The following is a 25,045-nucleotide window of genomic DNA, read 5'->3' as shown; positions in this document are numbered from 1 at the left end:
ATGGAATACCGGGTAAGGCTCTGAAAACCTGTGCTTGGCAATTGACGGGAGTATGCAAGGACATTTTCAACCTCTCACTGCTATGGGTGGAAGTTCCCACTTGCTTCAAAAAGGTAACAATTATACCAGTGCCTGAGAAGAATAATGTGGGCTGCCTTACTGGCTATCGCCCAGTAGCACTCAGATCGACAGTGAGGAAATGCTATGAGAGGTTGGTCATGACCAGACTGAACTCCTGCCTCAGTAAGGACCTGGACCCATTGGAATTTGCCTATCACCACAATAGGTCAACGGCAGATGCAATCTCCATGGCTCTCCACATGGCTTTAGACCACCTGGACAACACAAACACCTACGTCAGGATGCTGTTCATCCACTATAGCTCAATATTTAACACCAACATTCCCACAATCCTGACTGATAAGTTACAGAACCTGGTCCTCTGCAATTGGATCCTCACCTCCCTAACCGGAAGACCACAATCTGTGCAGATTAGTGATAATATCTCCTCCTCGCTGATGATCAACACTGGCACACCTCAGGGGTGTGTGCTTAGCCCACTGCTCTACTCTCTCTATACCCATGACTGTGTGGCTAGGCATAACTCAAATACCATCTATAAATTTGCTGACGATACAACCATTGTTGGTAGAATCTCAGATGGAGGCAAGAGAGCATGCAGGAGTGAGATACGCCAACTAGTGAAGTGGTGTCACAGCAACAACCTGGCACTTAACGTCAGTAAGACAAAAGAGCTGATTGCGGATTTCAGGAAGGGTAAGACGAAGGAACACAAACCAATCCTCATAGAGGGATCAGAAATGGAGAGAGTGAGCAGTTTCAAGTTCTTGTGTGTCAAAATCTCTGAGGATCTAACCTGGTCCCAACATATCGATGCTCTATACTTCATCAAGAGTTTGAAGAGATTTGGTATGTCAACAAATACACTCAAAAAACATCTATAGTTGTACGGTGGAGAGCATTCTGACAGGCTGCATCACTGTCTGGTATGGAGGGGCTACTGCACAGGACCGAAAGAAGCTGCAGAAGGTTGTAAATCTAGTAAGCTCCATCTTGGGCACTAACCTACAAGGTACCCAGGGCATCTTTAGGGAGTGGTGTCTCAGAAAGGCAGCGTCCATTATTAAGGACCTCCAGCACCCAGGACATGCCCTTTTCTCACTGTTACCATCAAGTGGGAGATACAGAAGCCTGAAGGCACACACTCAGCGATTCAAGAACAGTTTCTTCCCCTCTGCCATCCAATTCCTAAATGGACTTTGAACCCGTGAACACTACCTCACTTCTTTATTATATATTATTTCTGCTTTTTGCACAATTTTTAATCTATTCAATTTTTTGATTGATTGATTTTATTTATTTATTCTTCTAGATTATGTATTGCATTGAACTGCTGCTGCTAAGTTAACAAATTTCACGTCACATGCCGGTGATAATAAACCTGATTCTGAATGGGGTTGAGAGGGGAAATTAATCTATCATGGTGGAGAATACTCGGGGCCAAATAGTCTGTTGCTGCACCTATGTCTTATGGTCTGAGGTCAAGGGTTGACAATGGGTAACGTTGTAGTACGGCTTATGGTGTTACAGCCTCTCAGCATCATTATCCCCCGTTTGATCCTGACCTTTGGTTCTGTCTGTGTGGAGTTTGCACGTCCTCCGTGACCACGTGGGCTGCCCCTGGGTGCTCCGGTTTCCTCCCACATTGCAGCGATGAAAGGGTCAGTGGGACAACTGGCCATTCTCAATTGCCCTGGTGTGCAGTGAATCTCGTGAGGGAGGGGGAGTTGGTAAGCTGGTATGTCTTGGGTGCTGAGACACAGTGAAAAGCTTGTCTTGCATACTCTAATACGGATGAGATTACTGAGTGCCGCTGTAATGTAGCTGTTAGCATGACACTGTTACAGCTCAAGGTGTCCTGGGTACGTCCTCCCTGTGGAATGGGAGAGTTTCCTCACGGTGCTCCGGTTGCCTCCCTCAGTCTGAAGACATACCTGCTAGGAGGTTAATTGGTCATTGTGAATTGTCCTGTGATTAGGTTAGGGTCACATCGGGGTGTTGCTGGGCGGTGAGGCTCGTTGGGCTGGAAGGGCCTGTTCCACACTGTATCCCTACATACATAAATCAGATGCATTGAGGTAGAATGAGTTAAAACAGTAACATCGCAGAATTCAGAGTAACAGAAAGTGCGCTGTAGGTAAAATGATAAGGTGGAAGGTCATAAATGAGGTCAAGTGCCCATCTTATCATACGAAGCAACTGTTTAACAGTCTTCAGAGCGCCAGAGACATTCTCTCAATCTTATAAGAGATGTTGGATTCTGACGTATTTGATCCAGGATTCTTTCGGAAGTCAGGAAAGAGGCACAAAACTTGTTCCTTCATGATCATTTTATTAAGAGTTGATAAAGGAAAATTGAACAGACAGTGATAAGCAGACTGAGCAAAGAGAGAGACTAAGGAACTAAGAACTAAGTTCAAGAAGGCTTTGTGTTTAGCTACTTTTATACCCATGGTTAAGAAAAAATTGCATTCAAGTTTATAGATAAAAGTTAACCAATGAGAAAACAAATATTCAAATAATGCAGTGCAAAGAAGCTTCCAGAACTTTTCAGAATTATACTTTGTGTAAACACATATTAAACTTGTATACTATAGCCACAAAGGTGCATATTGACCAGTTACTTGTATATAAATAATTATATCAAAATACAAGCAGACAATTAATTGTTAAGCTGCAAAAAAAAAGCAATAAAACAGTCTAATCTGCGAATTAAGCAGTCGGATCCAACAGGAACAGAGACTCTTTCAGCATCTGGATGAAGATGAGAACTGTCAGGGCTGAGAAGGCTACAGATTAAATGGCTGATTGGTACAGGCACGTTGGCCTGTTTCTCTGTTGCATGATGTTACATTAGCAAATTTGCAGATGACACAAAGCTGGGTGACAGTGTGAAATGTGAGGAGGATGTTATGAGAATGCAGGGTGACTTGGACAGGTTGGGTGAGTGGGCAGATGCAGTTTAATGTGGATAAATGTGAGGTTATCCACTTTGGTAGCAAGAACAGGAAGGCAGATTACTATCTGAATAGTGTCAAGTTAGGAAAAGGGGAAATACTACGAGATCTGGGTGTCCTTGTTCATCAGTCACTGAAAGTAAGCATACAGGTACAGCAGGCAGTGAAGAAAGCTAATGGCATGTTGGCCTTCATAACAAGGGGAGTTGAGTTTAGGAGCAATGAGGTCCTTCTGCGGTTGTACAGGGCCCTGGTGAGACCCACCTGGAGTATTGTGTACAGTTTTGGTCTCCAAATTTAAGGAAGGACTTTCTTGCTATGGAGGGAGTGCAGTGTAGGTTCACTGGGTTAATTCCAGGGATGGCGGGAATGTCATATGTTGAAAGATTGGAGTAACTGGGGTTGTATACACTGGAATTTGGAAGGATGAGAGGGGATCTGATTGAAACGTCTAAGGTTATTAAGGGATTGGACACACTAGAGGCAGGAAACATGTTCCCGATGTTGGGGGAAGTCCGGAACCAGAGGCCACGGTTTAAGAATAAGGGGTAGACAATTTAGAACGGAGTTGAGGAAAAACTTTTTCACATAGAGTGTTGTGGATCTGTGGAATGCTCTGCCTCAGAAGGCAGTGGAGGCCAATTCTCTGGATTCTTTCAAGAAAGAGTTAGATAGAGCTCTTAAAGATAGCGGAGTCAAGGGATATGGGGAGAAGGCAGGAAGAGGGTACTGATTGTGGATGATCAGCCATGATCACAGTGAATGGTGGTGCTGGCTCGAAGGGCTGAATGGCCTACTTCTGCACCTATTGTCTATTGTTACTAAAGGGGGAATCAGTGAAAGGGTCATTGATTTATATTTGTATGGCACAGAAACAAGCCCGAGTGTGAGGGAACTATTTAGTGGAATTATAACAGTGTCGTAAACACAAGAGGTTCTGCAGATGCTGGAAATCTGAGCAACACACACAAAATGCTGGAGGAACTCAGCAGGTCAGGCAGCGTCTATGGAGAAAAATGTTTCAGACCGAGATCCTTCAGCAGTCCTGAGGAAGGGCCTTGGCCTGACACGTCGGTTGTTTATTAACTTCCATAGATGCTGCCTGGCCTGTTGAGATCCCCCAGCATTTTGTATGTTGTAACAGTATCTGTACTTTTGTGCCTGTGTCTGATGTCAGGCATATTTATTTACACCCTCTGGCCCTTCATGCCATAGTGCCCTGCAACCCCCGACAAACCTGATTAACTCTACCCTGATCGCAGGACAAATTACAATGACCAGTTAACCTACCCGGTATGCCTTTGGGCTGTGAGAGGAAGCTGGAGCACCCGGGGAAAACCCACTCATTCCACGTACAGAGACTTCTTACAGAATGGCACAGAAATTGAACTCCGAACTCGGATGCCCTGAAGTGTAATAGTCCCCGCTAACCACTACGCCCGTGGATTGAACCACGTCCTACTGATCCTGAGACAAGACCAAGGCAGCACTGCGTTGTTGGTGGTAAACTGCCTTGATTGGCCTCGAAGCCTGTTTCCTCTTGGAGAATGATAAATACAGTTTATTGGTGGCAAGGTAACGCAGTGGTTAACGTAACGCTTTACTGCGGCAGCTGTAAGATCGGGGCTCAATTCACTCCTCTGCCTGTATGCTTAGTCATGACTGTGTGGGTTTCTTCCGGGTGCTCTGGTTTCCTCCCGCGTGGCAAAGAAGTACGGGTTAGGGTTCGTGAGTTGTGGACATATTGGCGCTGGAAGTATGGTGACACTTGCGAGCCGCCCCCAGTACACCCTCGGACTGTGTTGGTCGTTGCTGCAAAGGACACATTCCACTGTAATGATGTGCAGGTGATAAATAAAACAAATCTGTAAATCCTCCCAGCTCGCTGAAAGGTCTTTGACCTGAAACGTTGACTCTGTTCCTCTCTTCACAGATGCTGTCTGGCCTGTTGTGCGTTTCCAGAATCTTGTGTTTCTGAATTCACGTTTATTTATAAACCACATTTTATAATGCTGCATACATTGTAAATCCACACTGGTATTTATACACATCTTATTCTATGTCTGTAGTTCTAACTATATTTTATATAATTCTTTAAATGTTACAATTGTTGAATGTTGTATTTTGTTGGATGTCACACCCTGACCAACACATCACAGCACATTCCCAACAATGTCAATGTATATGGTAAATAAAGTTGACCCTTGACCCTTCCTTCCTTCTGCACTTTCTCAATCATGTCACCTTCTTCCCTGTCTTTACTGGTGATTTCTGCTTGGACCTAATAAAGCTCTGCTCGGACTGTGGATAAATTCCTCAGATCCACCTGAAAACCTGCTGAAGATTATTTTCTCACAGTAAAATAGTCAAATAGGCTGTTACAAGACTATTGTACGCTCCCCTAGTAAATAAAATGGACTCAGCGTCACAGTCTACTTAGTCTTGCACCGTTAATTATTTATTTGTATTGAGATACAATGCAGTATAGTCCCTTAGAGCTGCGTTGGCCAACAACCCTCACTGTAAACCTCGCATAGTCACGGGATAATTTAGATTATGAAGACACGCAGTCCTCTTTTATTGCCATTTAGTAATGCATGCATTAAGAAATGATACAATATTTCCTCTGGTATGATATCACAAAACACAGGACAGACCAAGACTGAAAAAACTAACAAAACCACATAATTATAACATATAGTTACAACAGTGCAACAATACCATAACTTGATGAAGAAGTCCATGAGCACAGTAAAAGCTCAAAGTCTCTCAAATGTCCCACATCTCACGCAGACGGGAGAAGGAAGAAAAACTCTCCCTGCCATGCCCGACCACAATCCGTCTCTGAGTCATCCGAAAACTTCGAGCCTCCGAATCAGCTCTCCGACACCGAGTACTGAAAGCCATCTCTGTCCGAATGATTCGACCTCAATCTCAGTCGCCAACAGCAGGCAAAGCCGGGGATTTTGAGGCCTTCCCTCCAGAAGATTCCCGACCGCACAGTAATGACAGCAGCGAATGAGCATTTCAGAACTTTCTCCAGATGTTCCTCTGTGCTTTCGCGTCCATCTCCATCAAATCAGAATTGTCCACGGCCCCTATTTAGTGGATACAATATCATTTTTCACCGGAGGGCTGCGCACGTGCGGCGCACTGCTCTCTCTCCTCCCGCAGACTACAATGAATTGTTAGTCTACTAACCATAATGTCTTTGGACTGTGGGAGGAAACCGGGGTACCCAGCGAATACCCATGCATTCCATGAGGAGAACCATAGAAACTACAGCACAGAAACAGGCCTTTTGGCCCTTGGCTGTGCCGAACCATTTTCTGCCTAATCCCACTGACCTGCACACGGACCATATCCCTCCATACACCTCCCATCCATGTATCTGTCCAATTTATTCTTAAATGTTAAAAAAGAACCCACATTTACTACCTCATCTGGCAGCTCATTCCATACTCCCACCACTCTCTGTGTGAAGAAGCCCCGTCTAATGTTCCCTTTAAACTTTTCCCCCTTCACCCTTAACCCATGTCCTCTGGTTTTTTTCTCTCCTTGCCTCAGTGGAAAAAGCCTGCTTGTATTCACTCTATCTATACCCATCATAATTTTATATACCTCTATCAAATCTCCCCTCATTCTTCTACGCTCCAGGGAATAAAGTCCTAACCTATTCCACCTTTCTCTGTAACTCAGTTTCTCAAGTCCTGGCAACATCCTCGTAAACCTTCTCTGCACTCTTTCAACCTTATTTATATCCTTCCTGTAATTTGGTGACCAAAACTGAACACAATACTCCAGATTCGGCCTCACCAATGCCTTATACAACCTCATCATAACATTCCAGCTCTTATACTCAATACTTTGATTAATAAAGGCCAATGTACCAAAAGCTCTCTTTACGACCCCATCTACTTGTGACGCCACTTTTAGGGAATTTTGTATCTGTATTCCCAGGTCCCTCTGTTCTACTGCACTCCTCAGTGCCTTACCATTAACCCTGTATGTTCTGCCTTAGTTTGTCCTTCCAACGTGCAATACCTCACACTTGTCTGTATTAAACTCCATCCGCCATTTTTCAGCCCATTTTTGCAGCTGGTCCAAGTCCCTCTGCAGGCTCTGAAAACCTTCCTCACTGTCTACTACACCTCCAATCTTTGTATCATCAGCAAATTTGCTGATCCAATTTACCACATTATCATCCAGATCATTGATATAGATGACAAATAACAATGATCCCTGTGGCACACCACTAGTCACAGGCCTCCACTCAGAGAAGCAATTCTGTACCATTTAGAGAACATACAGTCTCTTTACAGATGACATTGGAATTGAACTCTGAACTCCGCCCCGAGATGTAATAGTGTTCCGCTAACCGCTGCCCCACCGTGGTATTGTCCGCCTGCACTGTAACACTTCAGTCTGCAGCCACGCACAGGTCAGGCAGCATGGATGGAAATGTGTGGGTGGTCAACATTTCAAGCCGAGACCTTTCCTCAGCACTGGAAAGGACGGGGGAAGAGACCAGAATAAGAAGGTGGGGGAAGGGGAAGGAGGACAAGGTGGAAGGTGATAGGTGAAGCAGATGGATAGGAAAGGGAAAGGGCTGGAGAGGAAGAAATCTGAAAGAAGTGGGGAGTGGATCATAGGAGAAAGGGAAGGAGGAGGGGTACTGGGGGGGAAAGTGATTTATTCTGCATTCTGTTATTGGCAGCTAATCTGATCAACCATTCCGTTTAGCATTCCCACATCCCCCTCTGTCTGTGACCTCAGTCATTGCACTGTACACATGATAAACCATTTTTTATAATGCTGTTTATGTTGTACATACTTGCTGGTTGTGTATTTATGCACATTTTATTTTGTATATGTACTTCTAACTTCAAGTATTTGTTATTCAAAGTACATTTATTATCAAAGTATGCATGCAGTATGCAACTCTTGAGTTTTCTCTTCCCGCAGTCAGACAGGAAACAAAGAAGCACCGTGGAACCCCTTCACCCAATGCACAAAAAAAAGAACAAATCACGCAAATGGCAAAAACAAGCGAAAAACTGGCTATTAAACATAAAACCGCAGCGTCATTGAACCAGTGTCGTAATGTTCAGTTTAGTTCTGTTCAATTTAGCGTTGTGTGTTTCCTCATAATTGTTCGTTGTTGCATCTCACACTCTGACCAACACACCACAGCATATCCCCAACACATGTCAGAGTACAGTATCTGGCCAACAAAGCTGATCCTTGACTTACAGTCTTTAATTTCCAGTATTGTATCATTTACCTTGGGATTGTATGATTGACGTGTCTCCCGGTTATTCCCAACAGCACCTCTGGAAGAGCACGGATCTCAGGAGAGCATGGAAGCCTGGCGTCCCAATGCTGCACAGGTCCCTGCAAACCCGCTCCCTCAGGCCAGGAAGGACCAGACGAGGGATGAGAAGAAGAGAGATAAGCCAGGTGAACCTTTTCTTTGCTTCTCTGGTGTCGTGGGAATTGTGCATTTCTCCAAGAGGATCAGGGTTGGCGGGGATCAGGTTTGTTACTACCGTGTTAGATCACGTGAAGCTGTTTGGCAGTGCAGTGAAAAGATAAAATTACTAGAAATTTCAAAATAGCGAAGGGGAAAGAAGTTCTAACAATGGGTTCATGACCGTTCAGAAAACTGCTGGCGGAGGGGAAGAAGCTGTTCCTAAATCAGTGAGTGTGAGCTTTCAGTTTCCTGTACCTCCTCCCTGATGGTAGTTCACTCAACTTCACTCACCCCAACACTAAACTGTTCCCACAACCTATGGACTCACTTTCAGGGACTTTTCATCACGTGTTCTCTATCTATTTATTTTGTATTTCCACAGTTTGTTGTTTTTTGCACTTTGGTTGATTGTCCATCCTGTTGGGTGGGGTCTTTCATTGATTCCTATATTAGGTTAGATTATGAGGACACGCAGTCCTCTTTTATTGTCATTTAGTAATGTATGCATTAAGAAATGATATGATGTTCCTCCAGAATGACATTACAGAAACACAAGACAAACCACACAATTATAACATATAGTTACAACAGTGCAAAGCAATACCGTAATTTGATAAAGAACAGACCATGGGCATCATAAAAAAAAAGTCTCAAAGTCTCTCGAAGGTCCCAACATCTCACGCAGACGGTTGAAAGGAGAAACTCTCCCTGCCATGAACCTCCAGCGCCGCAAACTTGCCGATGCAGCACCCTGGAAGCACCCGACCACAGCCGACTCTGAGTCCATCCGAAAACTTCGAGCCTCCAACCAGCCCTCCGATACTGAGCACCGAGCACCATCTCTGCCGAGCGCTTGGACCCCGGCCCTGGCAACAGGCAGTAGACAAAGCCAAGGATTTGGGGCCTACCCCTCCGGAGATTCTCGATCGCACAGTAGCAGCGGCAGCGAACTAGGCATTTCCGAAGTTTCTCCAGATGTTCCTCCGTGCTTCTCACGTCTGTCTCCATCAAATCAGGATTGTGCACAGTACCTACTTAACAAATACGATATCATCCTGGAGCGGCCACGCGCGCTGTGTCGCGCCACTATCTTCTCCTCCCCATCTATTCTGTACTGATTCTATACTGTTTCTTGGATTTACTGAGTATGCACACAAGAAAACAACTCTCAGGGTTGTATATGGAGACATTCATGTGCTTTGACATAAATTTGCATTTAAACTTTGAACAGTGGTATTGTGGATAAAGAGGAGGATGATCTTCAGATACGAAACACTAGTAATGGAGATTGCTGAGTCTATAACCCTCTGTAGCCTCGTTTGATCTTGTACATTGTACCAGACGGAACCACTCCAAAATGCTCTCCGTGGTTCATCTATAGAAACTTGCGGGAGTCTTCAGTAACATGCCAAATCTCCTCAAACACCCAAGTAGTGAGAGCCACTGGTGTGCTGCCTTCATGATTGCATCAATGTGTTGGATGCAGGATTGATAAGCCACGAACTGAGCCAGGCTGCACCTGGAGTACTCTTTGTGATGTTATGAGAAAGGTGTTGTTTCAGTGGAAAGAGCGTGAAGAAGGTTTACAATTTGTTCAGACCAGAAGCTTATTCGGAGACTGAGGGTGACCTCATACAAGTTTGATTCTGTATTTCTTTTCATAAATTCTATTGCATTTCTTTATTTTTTGTAAATGCTACAAGAAAATGAATCTCAAGATAGTATACTGTGACATGTACAGTACTGTGCAAAAATCTTAGGCACATCTATATAGCTAGGGAGCCCAAGGCTTCTGCACTGTACTGTAGTAATTTTATGTATCGCACTGTCCTGCTGCCACAAAAACAAATAACACATTTGATAAATGTGAGTGATGATAAACCTGATTCTAATATGGATCTGTATTGTGGACTGAGAGTGGGAAGGGGTCAGGAAGAGGGGAATCATGGTTGGTTGGGGAAAAGGGGAAGGGATGGGGAGGGAGCAGGAAGGATCAGAGAGCCATTGTGTAAACCAATTGTGTGGAATCAAATGACCTGAGGGCTGGGTGTACCTGCACCCATGCCACTCCCTGCCCCTGGCACTCCTTCTCCGCCACCTGTCCCACAACCCTCCTGTGATGTTCCACCCTCGCCATTCCCAACATCCTTTGCTCCCACCAGATTTACAAACTCAATTCTCATAGTCATACTTTATTGATCCGGGGGGAAATTGGTTAAATTTCCTTGCTCCACGTTGACAAATATGATACTGTGCAGATTAAAGAAATGCTATAGAATTTATGAAAAATTATGCATACAGTACTCTGCAAAAGTCTCAGATATAGATCCAAGACTTTTGCACAGTACTGTATGCATAATTTTTAAAGTATAAATTCTATAGTACTTTAATTTTCCTATAAATGTCGGCGAGAAAATGAATCTCGAGGATATATATGATGATGGATAAGTACTTCGTTTTAAAAAAAACTTACTTTGACTTCTGACTTGTGACCTTTTGACTTAGAAAATCGTGAGGGGTATGGATTAGGTAGGTAGTCCTAGTTTTCCCCCAGGGTAGGTGCATGGAGGAGAAAGGCTTGGAGGGTTATGAGGCATTGTTTGTGTATAGTTATGGGAGGCGGAGATCTTTCAGCCTAGTTTTTCATTGATTCTATTGTATTTCCTTGTTCAAAGTAAATTTATTATCAAAATTCATTTATGTCACCGTGAGATTAATTTTCTTGCGGGCATTCAGAGTAAAGTTGAAAACCATAATCGAATCAATGACAGACCACACCCAACAGGACAGACAAACAACCAGCAAAAAACAGCAAAGTGTGCAAATACAAAAAAAAATCATAATAATAAATAAATAAGCAATAAATATTGAGAACATGAGATGAGGAATCCTTGAAAGTGAGTCCATCGGTTGTGGGATGAGTGACTGATGAGGCAAGTGAAGTTGAGTGAAGTTATCCACTTTTGTTCAGGAGCCTGATGGTTGAGGGGTAATAACAGTCCCTAAACCTGGTGGTGCAGTTCCTGAGGCTCCTGTACCAGAATCCTCATGGCAGCAATGAGAAGAGATCGTGGCCTGGATGCTGGGGTCCTTGATGGTGGACACTGCTTTCCTGTGACAGCGCTCTGTGTAGATGCGGTCAGCAGTGGAAAGGGCTTTACCAGTGATGGACTAGGCCATATCAACCATTTTTGAAGATGTTCCTTACAAGGGCATTTGTGTTTCTGTAACTGGCCATGCTGCAACCTGCTGATTATATTCTTCACCACCCACCTAAAGAAGGTTGTCAAAGTTTTAGATAACACGGCAAATCTTTCCAATCGTCTCTGAAAGTAGAGGTGTCGCTGTGCTTTCTACCTGTGACACTTGCGTGCTGGAGCCAGGACAGATCCTCTGAATCTGACTGCTTGCAAGAAAGTGAATCTTAGGGTTGTATATGGTGACATACATGTACTTTGATAGAATCTGCTTTCAACTTTGAACATGGGCATCTGGGGATTAGCAGGGAAGGTGGTGTGCTCGGCATGGACCATTTATGCTGAAGGTCCATTTTCTGTGCTGTATGACTTTGAGGAGAGTGGAGGAAAGTATCAGGTGATGTTGGAGGTAGGTATTTTTGCACACAGAGTGGTGGGTGCTGACTGTAGCTCTGGACAAAGTGTTGACCGCGATGTTTGTGTTGCAGAGGCTCTGGTGAAGAAGAAGAAGGTCCGGTCGATGCTTCCGCTGAGTACGGCCAACGATCACAGGACCAAGGACGAGCTCCACGCTGACTGTGTCAACCTCGCCAATATCCTGTACACACAGGGTGAGTGGGTGCTTGCCCCCCCCCCCATCGGAGCTAACCCCTTCTTCCTTCTTCTCCCCCCACCCCCGGTGGGTCCCTGCAACTCTCTCTCGCCCCCCCCCCCCCCGCCCACACGTTCACTCATCCCCCTCTCTGCCCCCAAACCCATTTCTCTCTCCTCCTCTCTGCCCACTGGATCCCACTCACATTTAACCCCCCAGCACCACATCCCAATCTTGTCTTGCCTCTAGCGCCCTCACCCTGGGTCTCTCTCTCTCCCACCCCTCCACCTGACCCACCATTCTTTCTTCCTTCTCTGTGGCCCACCGCGATGTCTCATCACTTTCTCCCCTCCCTGCACTGCACCACCATCTCTCTTCCCGTTCTCCCCTCTCTATGTCCCAGCACCATCTCTCTTCCCGTTCTCCCCTCTCTGTGCGCCCTTACCATCTCATTTCCCTCTCCCTACCTCACCTAGGACTATCTCTCCCCCACCCCCTCTGTGACCCTCTGTCCCAACCACCCATTGGGGGGGGGGGCACTCGTTTGCTCTCTCCTCTTCTTCATCCCCAACCCTCTCTCGCTTCCACCTCTGCAAACCAGCCATCACATCTCTCTTTTTCTCTGTCTGTGTCTCCCAACTCCATCAGTATCTCACTCACCCAACGTGTGGTCTTGTTGCAGGGTCTGACAGCCGCGGGCAGGCGGGGTCAGGAGACCAGATACAGCTCGGCCTCTTCGTGGACCGACCGGCGCTCTACCAGATGTTCCAGGAGGAAGGTAAGGACCTGGGTTGGTGATCTGTATCTGGCTGGGGGTAGGGGGGACGTGACTCCCACAGTCCGGTGAGATGCAATCCATGAACAGGTACCTCAATGTCTGTTCACAAATCAGATGGCGGAGGGGAAGAAGCTGTTCCTGAAACATTGAGTGTGTGTCTTCCTACTTCTGCACCTCCTACATGAGATAGTAATGAGAAGAGGGTATGTCCTGCATGGCGAGGGCCCTTAAAGATGGGAGCCGCTTTTCGAGGCATTTCCTTTTGAAGATGTCCTTGAAATGGGAGGCCTGTGCCCAGAGATTCTGCAGACGCTGGAAATCCAGAGCAACACACTCAAAATTTTGAAGGAACCCAACAGGTCAGGCAGCATCTATGGAGGTGAATAAATGGTCAACAGTTCGGACTGAGACCCTTCATCAAGATGGGAAAGGAAGGGGGCAGAAGGCAAGGTTCTTATTCTGGACTCTGCCCCCTTCTTTTCTAGTCCTGATGAAGGGTTTTTCTAGCATGTGCCAGCGATGTAGCCCCACCTCCAGGAAGAAGACTGGCCACCGACCTTGTCTGTATACCCCTGATGATCTTCATCTCTACAGCACAATACAGGCCCTTCAGCCTATAATGAAGTGTTGACCCTTTAACCTAATCGGTGAGATCAATCTCACCCTTCCCTCCCACGTAACCCTTCATTTTCCTATCATTCATGTGCCTAAGGGGCTTTTAAACGCTCCTAACGCATTTGTCTCTACCGCCACCCCTGACAGCACCCACCACTCTGTTAAAAAACTTACCTCACTGTTCTTTCCATCTACCATCTTAAAATTATAACCTCTTCTATTGGTTGCTCTACCATCACCCCAGTGTAAAAAAAAATAAATAAAAACCTACCTCTGACATCCCTCCCCCCCACCCCCCCCAGACACACACACACTTTCCTGCAATTAACTTAAAATTACACGCTAACATCTTAGCCATTTCCACCCTGGGAAGAAGTCTCTGGCTGTCCACTCGATCTCTGCCTCTCATCATCTTGTACACCTCTACCAAGTCACCTCTCATCCTCCTCCACTCCAAAGAGAAAAGCCCCAGCTCGCCCAGTCTCTCAAAAACCACGAAGTAACATTGTAAGGTTTATCCATTAGGTTTCCTGCTGCCACTTCTCGGCACCCAGCCTCTGCTTTCTGTTCGACAGCTGGGAACCACGTTGAGGCGGGTCATCCCGAGATGCGTTATCAACTGCTGCTGTGGAAAGGTGACGTGAAGGGAGCCCTGGAGATGGCCATTGAGAGGGGGGAGCTGAACGACACCTTGGTCGCCGTAGCACCCATGGGTGAGTTTCTTTCCGGACACGGGTAACCAATAGGAACCTTCTTCCTCTCCAACACCCGCTGATGTTTACTGACGCAAATATTTCCTTCAAAAAAAATTAAATTGCACTCAGAGTCTGTGGTGGGATTTGAACTCGGACCATGCAGTCTTGCGTTGCTGCTGCCAGTACATTCTCTTTCCTTGTGAGCTGAGCAGATTCCTCCTTTGTTGTTGTTCTTTAACCATTTTTGTTTGGGAGGGACGTAGCCAACCTGTATTATTCCTGCTGTGAGAATGCATATGAGACAGTGTGGTGAGAACTTCACTCTGCATCCAACCGAAGGCCTTAGGAGAGTGTGGTGGGAGCTGTACTCTGTCTATCCTGTGCAGTAAACAGAAAGAAAGTATTTTAACGTGCTACAATCCCAAATCAATTAGTATAAATAACCACAATAATCAAACAATGAGACTAAATTATTATTATTCTCATTCTCACCCGTGTTGTCCCTGACTGGGAGTGTGTGATGAGTTTTACTCCATATCTAACCCCCCTTGTCCCTGACCGGGAGTGCATGATGGGACAGTGTGGTGGGAGCTTCACTCTGTCTAATCTGTGCTGTCCCTGACCTGGGAGTGTGTGATGTGATGAGACAGTGTAGAGGGAGCTTCACTCTGTGCCTAACCTGTACTGTCCCTATCCTGTGTGTGTGTGTGTGTGTGTATGTGTGTGTGTGTGTGAGAGAGAGAGAGAGAGAGAGAGAGAGAGATGGGACGGTGTGGCAGGAGCTTCCCTCTGTATTTAGCACGTGCCGTCCCTGACCTTGGACAATGTATAGAGAGTTTAACTCCATATCTGACTCGTGCTGGCTGTGCTGTGTATGTGTGTGTTGGTGCGTGAAATGGATGACACCCCTCTCTGGGGGGGAGGGTTCTGTCTGGAAGGGGGTTTCATCCAGATGCTGTCGTTGGATTACAGCTGGCTACGCGGTTTGGGTGCGGACAGTCGAAGCGTTTGTCAGACAGCTATGTCTCCAGGAGCATTTCACCAAGGCGGCCACCCTCCTGCTCTCCATTCACCGGGTGTACGAGGCAGTCCAGCTGTTGAAGGACCACCAGATGTTCCGGTAGGAGGGGGTGGTGGGAGTTACCGTGCTATTGTCTCTTGAATCGCGATGGTGGGGTGGTCTAATACTGATCTGGATTGGCAGAGGAATACAAAACCCAACGCTATCTTGAGGCCATTCAGCCCCCAATACCCTGCTTTCTCCCACAACCCTGTTTCTCCCACCTCCCCAGGCTTTCCCGGGGGGGTCAGGGAGATAAAGTAAGAAGCTGGGAGGTGATAGGTGGAAGAGGTAAAGGGCTGTAGAAGAAGGAATCTGACAGGAGAGGAGGGTGGACCATGGGAGAAAGGGAAGGGGGAGGGAAACCAAAGGGAGGTGATGAACAGGTGAGGAGAAGGGAAAAGGGTTGAGGGGGGAACCAGAATGGGGAGTGGAAAATGAGAACGGGTTTGGGGGAGGGAGGGAAGGGGGAGAGAAATCACCAGAAGTTTGAGAAATCGATATTCATGCTATCGGGTTGGAGGCAACCCAGACAGAATAGGAGCAGAATTAGGCCATTCGGCCCATTGAGGCAGTTCCACCATTTCACTGTGGCTGATTTGGCCCTATTCTCCTGCCTTCTCCCCGTAAGCACTGACGCCCTGACCAATCAAGAACCTATCGACCTCTGCTTTAAATATTATATACCCAAAGACCTGGTCTCTGCAGCTATCGGTGGCAATGAATTCCATAAATTCATCATGCTCTGGCTAAAGAAATTCCTCATCTCTGTTCTAAAGGGACGCCCTTCTATTCAAAGCTGTGCCTCCTGGTCCTAGCAACTCCCTCCCCACCCCCCCACACACATGATAAGAAACATCCTCTCCACGCCTTTCAATATTCGAAATCCCCCCTCATTCTTCTAAACTCCATTGAGTGCAGGCCCAGGGCCATTAAACGCTCTGAAAATTGGTCAAGGGAGTTGACCATCCCACCATTCTACAATGTCCTCTGTCTGCCTTTCCATCTCCTGCTCCCTGTTGGAGGGGTGGGGTGGTTAGGGGAAAGATTGCATGGGACAAGCTGTGTATGGGGACAAACAGAAGTTACTGGAGGAACTATCATCCTCCACTTTAAATATACCCGATGACTTGGCCTTCACAGCAATGAATTCCACACATTCACCACCCCCGGCTATTGTTTGTTCTATTTTCACTGGGTACACTGTTTACTCTGTGGGCTTCACGTGAGCATGAAGTTTCAGTTCACCCTGGTGTCTGGACCTGTACTCACTGGAGATCAGGAGAATGAGGGAGGGGATCACATTGAAACCAATCGAATATTGAAAGGACTAGATAGAGTGGACGTGGAGAGGATGTTTCCTATGGTGGGGGAGTCTAGGACCAGAGGGAACAGCCTCAAAATAGAGGGATGTCCATTTCGAACAGAGGAGGAGAAATTTCTTTAGCCAGAGGATGGCGAATCTGTGGAATTCATTGCTACAGACAGCTGTGGAGCTGAAGTCATTGGGTGTATTTAAAGCACGGATTGATAGGTTCTTGATTAGTCAGGGCATGAAAGGTTACGGGTGAAGGCAGGAGTATGGGTTGAGAGGGAAAATGGATCAGCTGTGATGAAATGGCGAACATCCGCCCTCTCTCACTCACTTTCACCTATCACCTTCCAGCTTGTACTGCCTCCCTCCCCGCACCACCTTATTCTGGCTTCTGCCCCCTTTGGCTCTGAATTCAGCTCCCCAAAACCCTTAATTCCCCTGCTATGCAAGAAATTTATTGAACTGTGTCTTAGATCAATTTAATGAGGTTACCTCCCTGGGCAAAGAATTCCACAGATTCATTCCTGTCTGGGAAAGCAGTTTCTCCTCATCTCCGTCCTAAATCTATTCCGAATCTTGAGGCTATGTCCCCTAGTTCTAGTCTTGTTTACCAGTGGAAACAACTTCCTGCCTCTGTCTTATTAATCCCTTTCATAATTTTATATGTGAATTATTTTTATTTCGGGTTACAGCATAGTAACAGACATTTCCGGCTCACCAAGCCTGCTCTGCACAATTATACCACCGTGACAAATGAACCTCATTGTCTTTGGGCCTTGGGAGGAGACCAGAGCACCCAGGGGAAACCCACGCGGACATGGGGAGAACGTACGAACTCCTTACAGACAGTGGCGGGAATTGAACCCGAGTCACTGGCACTGTAACAGTGTTCCGCTAGCTGTAGACTACCGTGCCTCTCCACGTGAACTGTTCACTGAGCACAACCTTGGGACACACTTTCAACGACTCTACCACGCATGTTCCCATTGGTTATTCATTTTATTTGTTTTGTTTGCTGTTTATCGGTTTATGTATTTGCACATTGGTTGTTTGTCTGTCTTTGTGTGTAGTTTATCATTGATTCCATTGTATTTCTTTGTTCTACTGTGAATGCTCACAGGGCTGTATATGGTGACATATATGTACTTTGAAAGTAAATTTACTTTGAACATTTAACATATAGAACATACATCACAGGAACAGGTCCTTCAGTCCTTCGTCTCGGCCCAAAACGTTGACTGTTGGTTTCCACGAATGCTGCCCGACCTGCTGAGTTCCTCCAGCGTGTTGTGCGTGTTGCTTCGGCCTACAATGTTGTGTCAGGCCATTTAAGTTAGTCATCAAATAGCCATCTAAATGAATCCCATCTGCCTACACAATGTCCATATTCTTCCATTTTCCTCACATTCATGTGCCGATCTAAACGTCTCTCATGTTTCTGCCTCCCCCCACCCTAGGCACCCACCACTCTGTGTGTTTATAAAAACAACACAACTTGCCCCTCACATCTCCTTTGTAATTACCCCCTCACCTGAAATGCATGAAAAAGATGCTGTCTGTCTACTCAGTGCATCTGATAATCTCGTAAGCCTCTATCGGCCCTCCCTGCAGCCTCCGCCACCCGGACATGTTTCTGTAAGACCCAACCTCTGGCCGTGCTTCTTGTGTGGTAGTGTTTTTGTAATTTGATGCTGTCCTACCTTGTTGAGAGATGTGAATCGTGTTTCAATAGAGAGGCCATCGCCCTCGCTAAGGCCGTTCTCCAGCCAGACGACCCTGTGCTGAGGGAGCTGTACACCCACTGGGCCAGCGTCATGGAGAAAGACGGCCACTACTCCATCGCAGCGAAGTGGTGAGTGGGAGCTGGTAATTCAGCCAGCCCAAATTCCAGACCTCCGAATTCTCCTTATTCTCCTGGGTTCTGTTGGTGAGATCTTGCTGTTGACGTTTCAGGCTGCACTATAGTCCCCGTACCATTTGGTTGTTTTCTGATTGCCCCTCTATTTATTGTCGCATATGTCGCCACAGAACACTACAGCACAGAAACAGGCCCTTCAGCCCATCTATTCCATGATGAAATGTTATTCTGCCAACTCCCATCAACTTGGATCCGGACCATAGCCCTCCATATCCCTCCATCCGTGCACCTATCTAGACTTCTCGTAAATGTTGAAATCCAACCTGCATCCACCAATTCCGCTGGCAGCTTGGTCCACATTCTCACAACTCTCTGAGCGGAGAAGTTACCCCTCATGTTCGCTTAAACATTTCACCTTTCACCTTTAACCCATGGCCTCTAGTTCTAATCTAGCTGTTCTATGTTGACAATATCTTCTGATGAAAGGTCTTCAACCTGAAATATTAACACTTGCTCCCCCTGTGGATGCTGCCGAGTGTTTCCAGCATTTAGAGTCGGAGCATTACAGCTCCAAAACAGGCCCTTCAGCCTGTCTAGTCCATGCCAAACAGTTTTCCTGCCTAATTCCATCAACCACCTTCTGAACCACAGCCTCCAAACCCTTCTCATCCCTGAGCTTATCCAAACTTCTCTTAAATGTTGCAGTCGAACCTTCATCCACCACTTCCACTGGCAGCTGGTTGCAGAGTCTCACCACCCTCTGAGTGAAGAAGCTCCCCCTGAAGTCCCCTTCAACATTTCACCTTTCCATAGTCCTTCGAAAGTGGCGTGCTGGACTTTGAGTCCAGTGATCTGAATCCGTGCGGGAGTTGTGGTAAAAAGCCATTCCCTTTATGCTCTCCCTTTTGTTTCACACTTTTCCCGGATTTGATGAAAGGCCAGTGAATTAAGGCCGCGGGTAGGAATGCGGAGAGAACTGAAAGGATGGTTGACAAGGACTCTGGGCCCACGGACTCTGTTTCCATGGCGGCCAGTCCAGGGGGCGGCATCACCTACGGTAACCGAACCCGCTCACCGTGCCTCCCTTTGTTCTAGCTACCTGGCAACCGAATCGCCCTACGACGCGGCAAAGGTCTTGGCGAAGAAGGGTGACGTGGCTTCTCTGCGGACGGCGGCCGAGGTGGCCTCCATCACTGGGGAGCGGGAGTTGTGCTCTCAGCTCTCCTCCAGATGTGCGTTGGACCTCCTGGCGCAGAGAGACTGGCTGGGAGCTCAGTTCGTCCTGCGTGGGAATGACAGTCTGCTGGTAAGTTTCAGTCCGTCCCAACTGGGAAACGTGTCACCACACCTCCAAAATATTTAAGAACTTCCTCCCAGAAGCACTGCGTGAGCTCCTTCACCAGAAGAGAAGAGGGGAAGGATATTTTGGGCCTGACGGGTAAGTTTTCCGCACAGAGGATGATGGGTGTATGGAACGAGCAGCCAGAGGAAGTGGACGAGATGAGTATGGCAATTAGCTTGCAGACGTTTCATCCTCGGTGCGCCGTTGGTGTTTCCGTCTGGGAGTGCTCGTGTTTATAGTCATAGTCACTTTATTGATCCCGGGGGGAAATTGGTTTTCGTTACAGTTGCACCATAAATAATTAATAGTAATAGAACCATAAATAGTTAAATAGTAATATGTAAATTATGCCAGTAAATAAGTCCAGGACCAGCCTATCAGCTCAGGGTGTCTGACCCTCCAAGGGAGGAGTTGTAAAGTTTGATGGCCACAGGCAGGAATGACTTCCTATGACGCTCTGTGCTGCATCTCGGTGGAATGAGTCTCTGGCTGAATGTACTCCTGTGCCCACCCAGTACGTTATGTAGTGGATGGGAAACATTGACCAAGATGGCATGCAACTTAGACAGCATCCTCTTTTCAGACACCACCGTGAGAGAGTCCAGTTCCATCCCCACAACATCACTGGCCTTACGAATGAGTTTGTTGATTCTGTTGGTGTCTGCCACCCTCAGCCTGCTGCCCCAGCACACAACAGCAAACATGATCGCACTGGCCACCACAGACTTGTAGAACATCCTCAGCATCGTCTGGCAGATGTTAAAGGACCTCAGTCTCCTCAGGAAATAGAGACGGCTCTGACTCTTGGTGTAGACAGCCTCAGTGTTCTTTGACCAGTCCAGTTTATTGTCAATTCGTATCCCCAGATATTTGTAAACCTCCACCATGTCCACACTGACCCCCTGGATGGAAACAGGGGTCACCGGTACCTTAGCTCTCCTCAGGTCTACCACCAGCTCCTTAGTCTTTTTCACATTAAGCTGCAGATAATTCTGCTCACACCATGTGACAAAGTTTCCTACCGTGGCCCTGTACTCAGCCTCATCTCCCTTGCTGATGCATCCAGCTATGGCAGAGTCATCAGAAAACTTCTGAAGGTGACAAGACTCTGTGCAGTAGTTGAAGTTCGAGGTGTAAATGGTGAAGAGAGGGCCCCGTTTGCTTGCCTCCGTCCTGATTGACTGCCCCTTCAGTTGACCTTTGAATTCAACTGTTTAGTGTTTCTTTGGCTCTTAAGCTTCATAGAGGGCGTCTATTTCAATAAGTTAGTTTATGGAGTTATCAGAAGAGATCAAAAGCTCTTAAAGGTTCTTGTGCCGGCTTTGTGTTTGCCTGGACCAGAACCTCCGTGGTGTCCCCGTTAAAGTGGTGCCCTTCTCGGTCTTCATGGACTGAGATCAGCGACAGTGGATCATGTCTCCGTACCGCCAGTCTGTGTTCCCGTAACTGAGTTGAGAGTTTACATCCCCAGGTGATCCTGCACACCGCATTGCTTTTGTTGAATGCCTTTACCGGTACCATGGTTCACCGCCGTCTTAGATGGGTACAATGACAACATTTAACAGAAAGCAGTGGGTAGGAAGGGGTCAGATGGATGTGGGCCAAATGCGGGGAATGGGATAACCTGAGGAAAGCATCTTGGTTAGCATGGACACGATGGGCCGAAAAGCCTGTTTCCCTGCTGTGTGGCTTTGGCTGTGGGTCAAAACCGTGGAACTCACTCCGTGACAGCATTGTTGGGAGACAGCAGCCTCAGCGACTGCACTGGCTCAAGAAGGCAGCTTGGGGTCCACGTCCACAGATCCCTCAAAGCAGCCGCGCAAGGTGACAGGGCCGTTAAGAAGGCTTAGTGTGTGTAGGCCTCAGAGTCCAAAAGCCCTGAGGACTTTTGCAGCTTTATAAAACCTTGGTTAGACCACACTGGGAATATTGTGTTCCGATCTGGAAGGATGTGGAAGCTTTAGAGAGGGTGGCAGAGGAGATTTACCATGATTATGATTATGATTTTCTGATGCTGCCTGGATTAGTGAGCTGGTCTTATGAAGAGAGGTTTAATGTGCTCTTTGGCGAGAAGGAGATGAGAGGTGACTTGAGAGAGGTGTACGAGATGATAAGAGGGGTTCAATTCCTGCCACTGTCTGTAAGTTCTCCCTGTGGAACGTGTGGGTTTCCTCCGGGTGCTCTGGTTTCCTCCCACAGTCCAAAGGTGTTCTAGCTGGTAGGTTAATTGGTCATTGTAAATTGTCCTGTGGTTAGGCTAGGATTAAATTGGGGGGGGGGGGTTGCTATGAAGCACAGCTCGAAGGGCCTGTTCCACAATGCAGCTCAATAAATAAATTAAAAATGAACACCAACACATCAGACGCCTTCTCAACCTCCCTATCGACTTGTGCAGCAACCTTGAGGGATTTAGAGACTTGGACTCTTCCTCCTCCTCCTGGGCTCTTGCGGCAGGGTCTCAGTGTGTGAACGTGTTTGTCCACAGGGTCAGAGGTTGGTGCTTTGTACCTACGAGCTGCTGTACAGGAGCCTGGCCGAGAAGCAGCTGGTCCTCTGGAGGAGCATCGACCCTCCGCATTACCACCGCTGGAGCCTCCATGCGGAGGGGAGCCTCATCGACTCCATGCTGACCGTCTGGAGCAGCGAGTTTGGAGTCAGTATGGTGGACGAGTGCCGGCTGGAGGCGGCTCACAGCCAGCTGAGGACCACCGTGTACCCTGAGGCATCGGCCAACACACCGGCTAGACTGGTAACTGCATTCCTCTCTCCTGGTCATTGTCCCATTCCAGCTCACTCCACCCTGCCTATTCCTCCTCAGAAAGCCCTCAGCACCTCCCCATTGTCTCTGTCCTTCCTCAGTCTTGGGCCAAATGTCAATGGGTTTTCCAAATGTAAGAAGGCAGGAAGCCCCCTCTCAACTAACTCCTGGGTCATCCCCTCCATGGACTCTGTCTACACTTCTCACTGTCTCAGTAAAGCAGCCAGCGCAATCAAAGAGCCCACCCACCCCAGACATTCTCTCGTCCCCCCTCTCCCATCGGGCAGAAGATACAAAAGCCTGAAAGCTCGTCCCACCAGGCCCAAGGACACCTTCTACCCAACTGTTATATTGATTGGTCACCTTGTACTGTAAAATGACCCAACACTCTACCTTGCACCTTACTGCCTGTCCACACTGCACTTTTTCAGTAGGTGTAACACTTTATTCTGAATTTTCAGGATCCGAGTCGGGTTTATTAGCATTGGCCCCCCAGTTTAGACCCATCATAAATATAGCGACTGTTTTCTCGAGCTCCATCCACCAAAAGCAGAACTTCCCAGTGGTCAAACATATTAATCCTGATTCTCATTGCCACTTGTGACTGTGACTGCTTCTTGTGCCACGACGAGACCACCTTCAGGGTGGAGGAGCAACACCTCAGATTGGTTGATGGGAGCGGGCAGTTTAAAGTGGATGGGAGCGGGCAGTTTAAAGCGGATGGGAGCGGGCAGTTTAAAGCGGATAGGAGCGGGCAGTTTAAAGCGGATGGGAGCGGGCAGTTTAAAGCGGATGGGAGCGGGCAGTTTAAAGCGGACGGGAGCGGGCAGTTTAAAGCGGATAGGAGCGGGCAGTTTAAAGCGGATGGGACGTTTGCATCCGTTAGTCTTGCGAGACCATGGATCTATGCCTGGAAAGTCTTCACTCTCCAGGGAGCAGGCCTGGGCAAGATTGTATGGAAGACCGGTAGTTGCCCATGCTGCGTCTCCCCTCTCCACGACACCAATATTGTCCAAGGGCAGTAGGACCCATACAGCTTGGCACCGGTGTTGCCGCAAAGCAATGTGTGATTAAGTGCCTTGCTCAAGGACACAACATGCTGCCTCCGCTGGGGCTCGAACTCACAACCTTCAGGTCACTAGTCGAATGCCTTAACCACTTGGCCAAGTGGATAGGAGCGGGCAGTTTAAAGTCAATAGGAGTGGGCAGTTTAAAGTGGAGAGGAGCGGGCAGTAGACCGAAAGGGCTGTTGCTGTGCTGTTCTTTTCTATGACTCTGACTTTATTCTGTCTTGGTAGCTTCCAATTTGATGGCACGAATATCGATTTCTCCTTCTGGTAACCAAATTTGCCCCTCGCCCCAACCCTTTATTGCCCACTCTGATTTATTTTTCTTCTCACCTCCCTCTGGGTCTCCTCCTTCTTCCCCTTCCCCCATGGTCCACTGTCCCCTCTATCGGATTCCTCCTTCTCCAGCTCTTTACCGTTCTCACTCACCTGGCCCCACCTATTACAGCTATCCTCCTTCCCCTCCCCTCCTTTATATTCTGGCATCTCCTCCCTTCCTTTCCAGCCCTGAAGAAGGGTCCCGGCCCAAAATGTCGAAGGTTTATTTATTTCCACAGATGCTGCCTGATCTGCTGAGTTTTGTCTGTGTGTGTGTGTGTGTGTCTGTGTTGCTTTGGATTTCCAACATCTGCAGAACTTCTGTTTATTGTAAGAACCCTTTTACAGGCTGTAAAATTTGTGCTTTTGCACCTGAAGTACAGTGTTAAGACGTAAAATTACTATAATTACAAAAAAATGTGCAAAAACAGGAATAATGAGGTAGTGTTCATAGACAGTTCAGATGGCGGGGGTAAGAAGCTGGTCCTAAAATATTGGAGTGTGGGTCTTCAGGCTCTGGTACCTGCTCCCTGATGGTAGTCATGAGAAGAGGGCACATCCTGGATGGCGAGGGTCCTTCGTGGTGGATGCTGCCTTCTTGAAGCACCATCTCCTGAAGATGACCCCAGTGGTGGACAAGATTGTGTCCATGATGAAGCTGGTTGGGTCTACAACCCTCCCTCTGCAGCCTCGTGTGATCCTGTGCGGTGGAGCCTCCAGACCAGGCTGGGATGCAACCAGGCAGAACGCTCTCCACCACAGATCTGCAGAAGTTTGCAAGGATCTCTGGTGCCGCACTGTTCTGGTTTTCCTCTGTTCCACCTCAGCGCACTGATGTGAAGAGGTGATTGCATTGGATGGCATTCAGGGCGTTTTTCACTGCTCCTCAGTACATGTGACAGGTTACTAGTTTTCCCATCTCCGGCCAAGGTCCCCAAA

At 47.3% G+C, this 25,045-nt stretch overlaps 1 protein-coding gene across 1 annotated transcript in view; it reads left to right on the top strand.

The window, feature by feature from the left end:
• gemin5 (gem (nuclear organelle) associated protein 5) overlaps positions 1 to 25,045 on the top strand; it is a 74,064-nt gene that overhangs the window by 39,941 nt on the left and 9,078 nt on the right. Inside the window, exons 17-24 of the mRNA XM_072264144.1 lie at positions 8,367 to 8,498; positions 12,197 to 12,319; positions 12,983 to 13,078; positions 14,269 to 14,406; positions 15,361 to 15,508; positions 18,496 to 18,615; positions 19,717 to 19,927; positions 22,449 to 22,712. Coding sequence (XP_072120245.1) covers positions 8,367 to 8,498; positions 12,197 to 12,319; positions 12,983 to 13,078; positions 14,269 to 14,406; positions 15,361 to 15,508; positions 18,496 to 18,615; positions 19,717 to 19,927; positions 22,449 to 22,712 — 1,232 coding nt within the window. The remainder of the gene's footprint in view (positions 1 to 8,366; positions 8,499 to 12,196; positions 12,320 to 12,982; positions 13,079 to 14,268; positions 14,407 to 15,360; positions 15,509 to 18,495; positions 18,616 to 19,716; positions 19,928 to 22,448; positions 22,713 to 25,045) is intronic.

The sequence above is a fragment of the Mobula birostris genome, chromosome 7 (genome assembly GCF_030028105.1).
Source record: "Mobula birostris isolate sMobBir1 chromosome 7, sMobBir1.hap1, whole genome shotgun sequence".
In the NCBI taxonomy this organism is placed as follows: Eukaryota; Metazoa; Chordata; class Chondrichthyes; order Myliobatiformes; family Myliobatidae; genus Mobula; species Mobula birostris.
The sequence above is the reverse complement of the archived record's forward strand: the minus strand, read 5'-3'. Positions and strand labels throughout refer to the sequence as shown.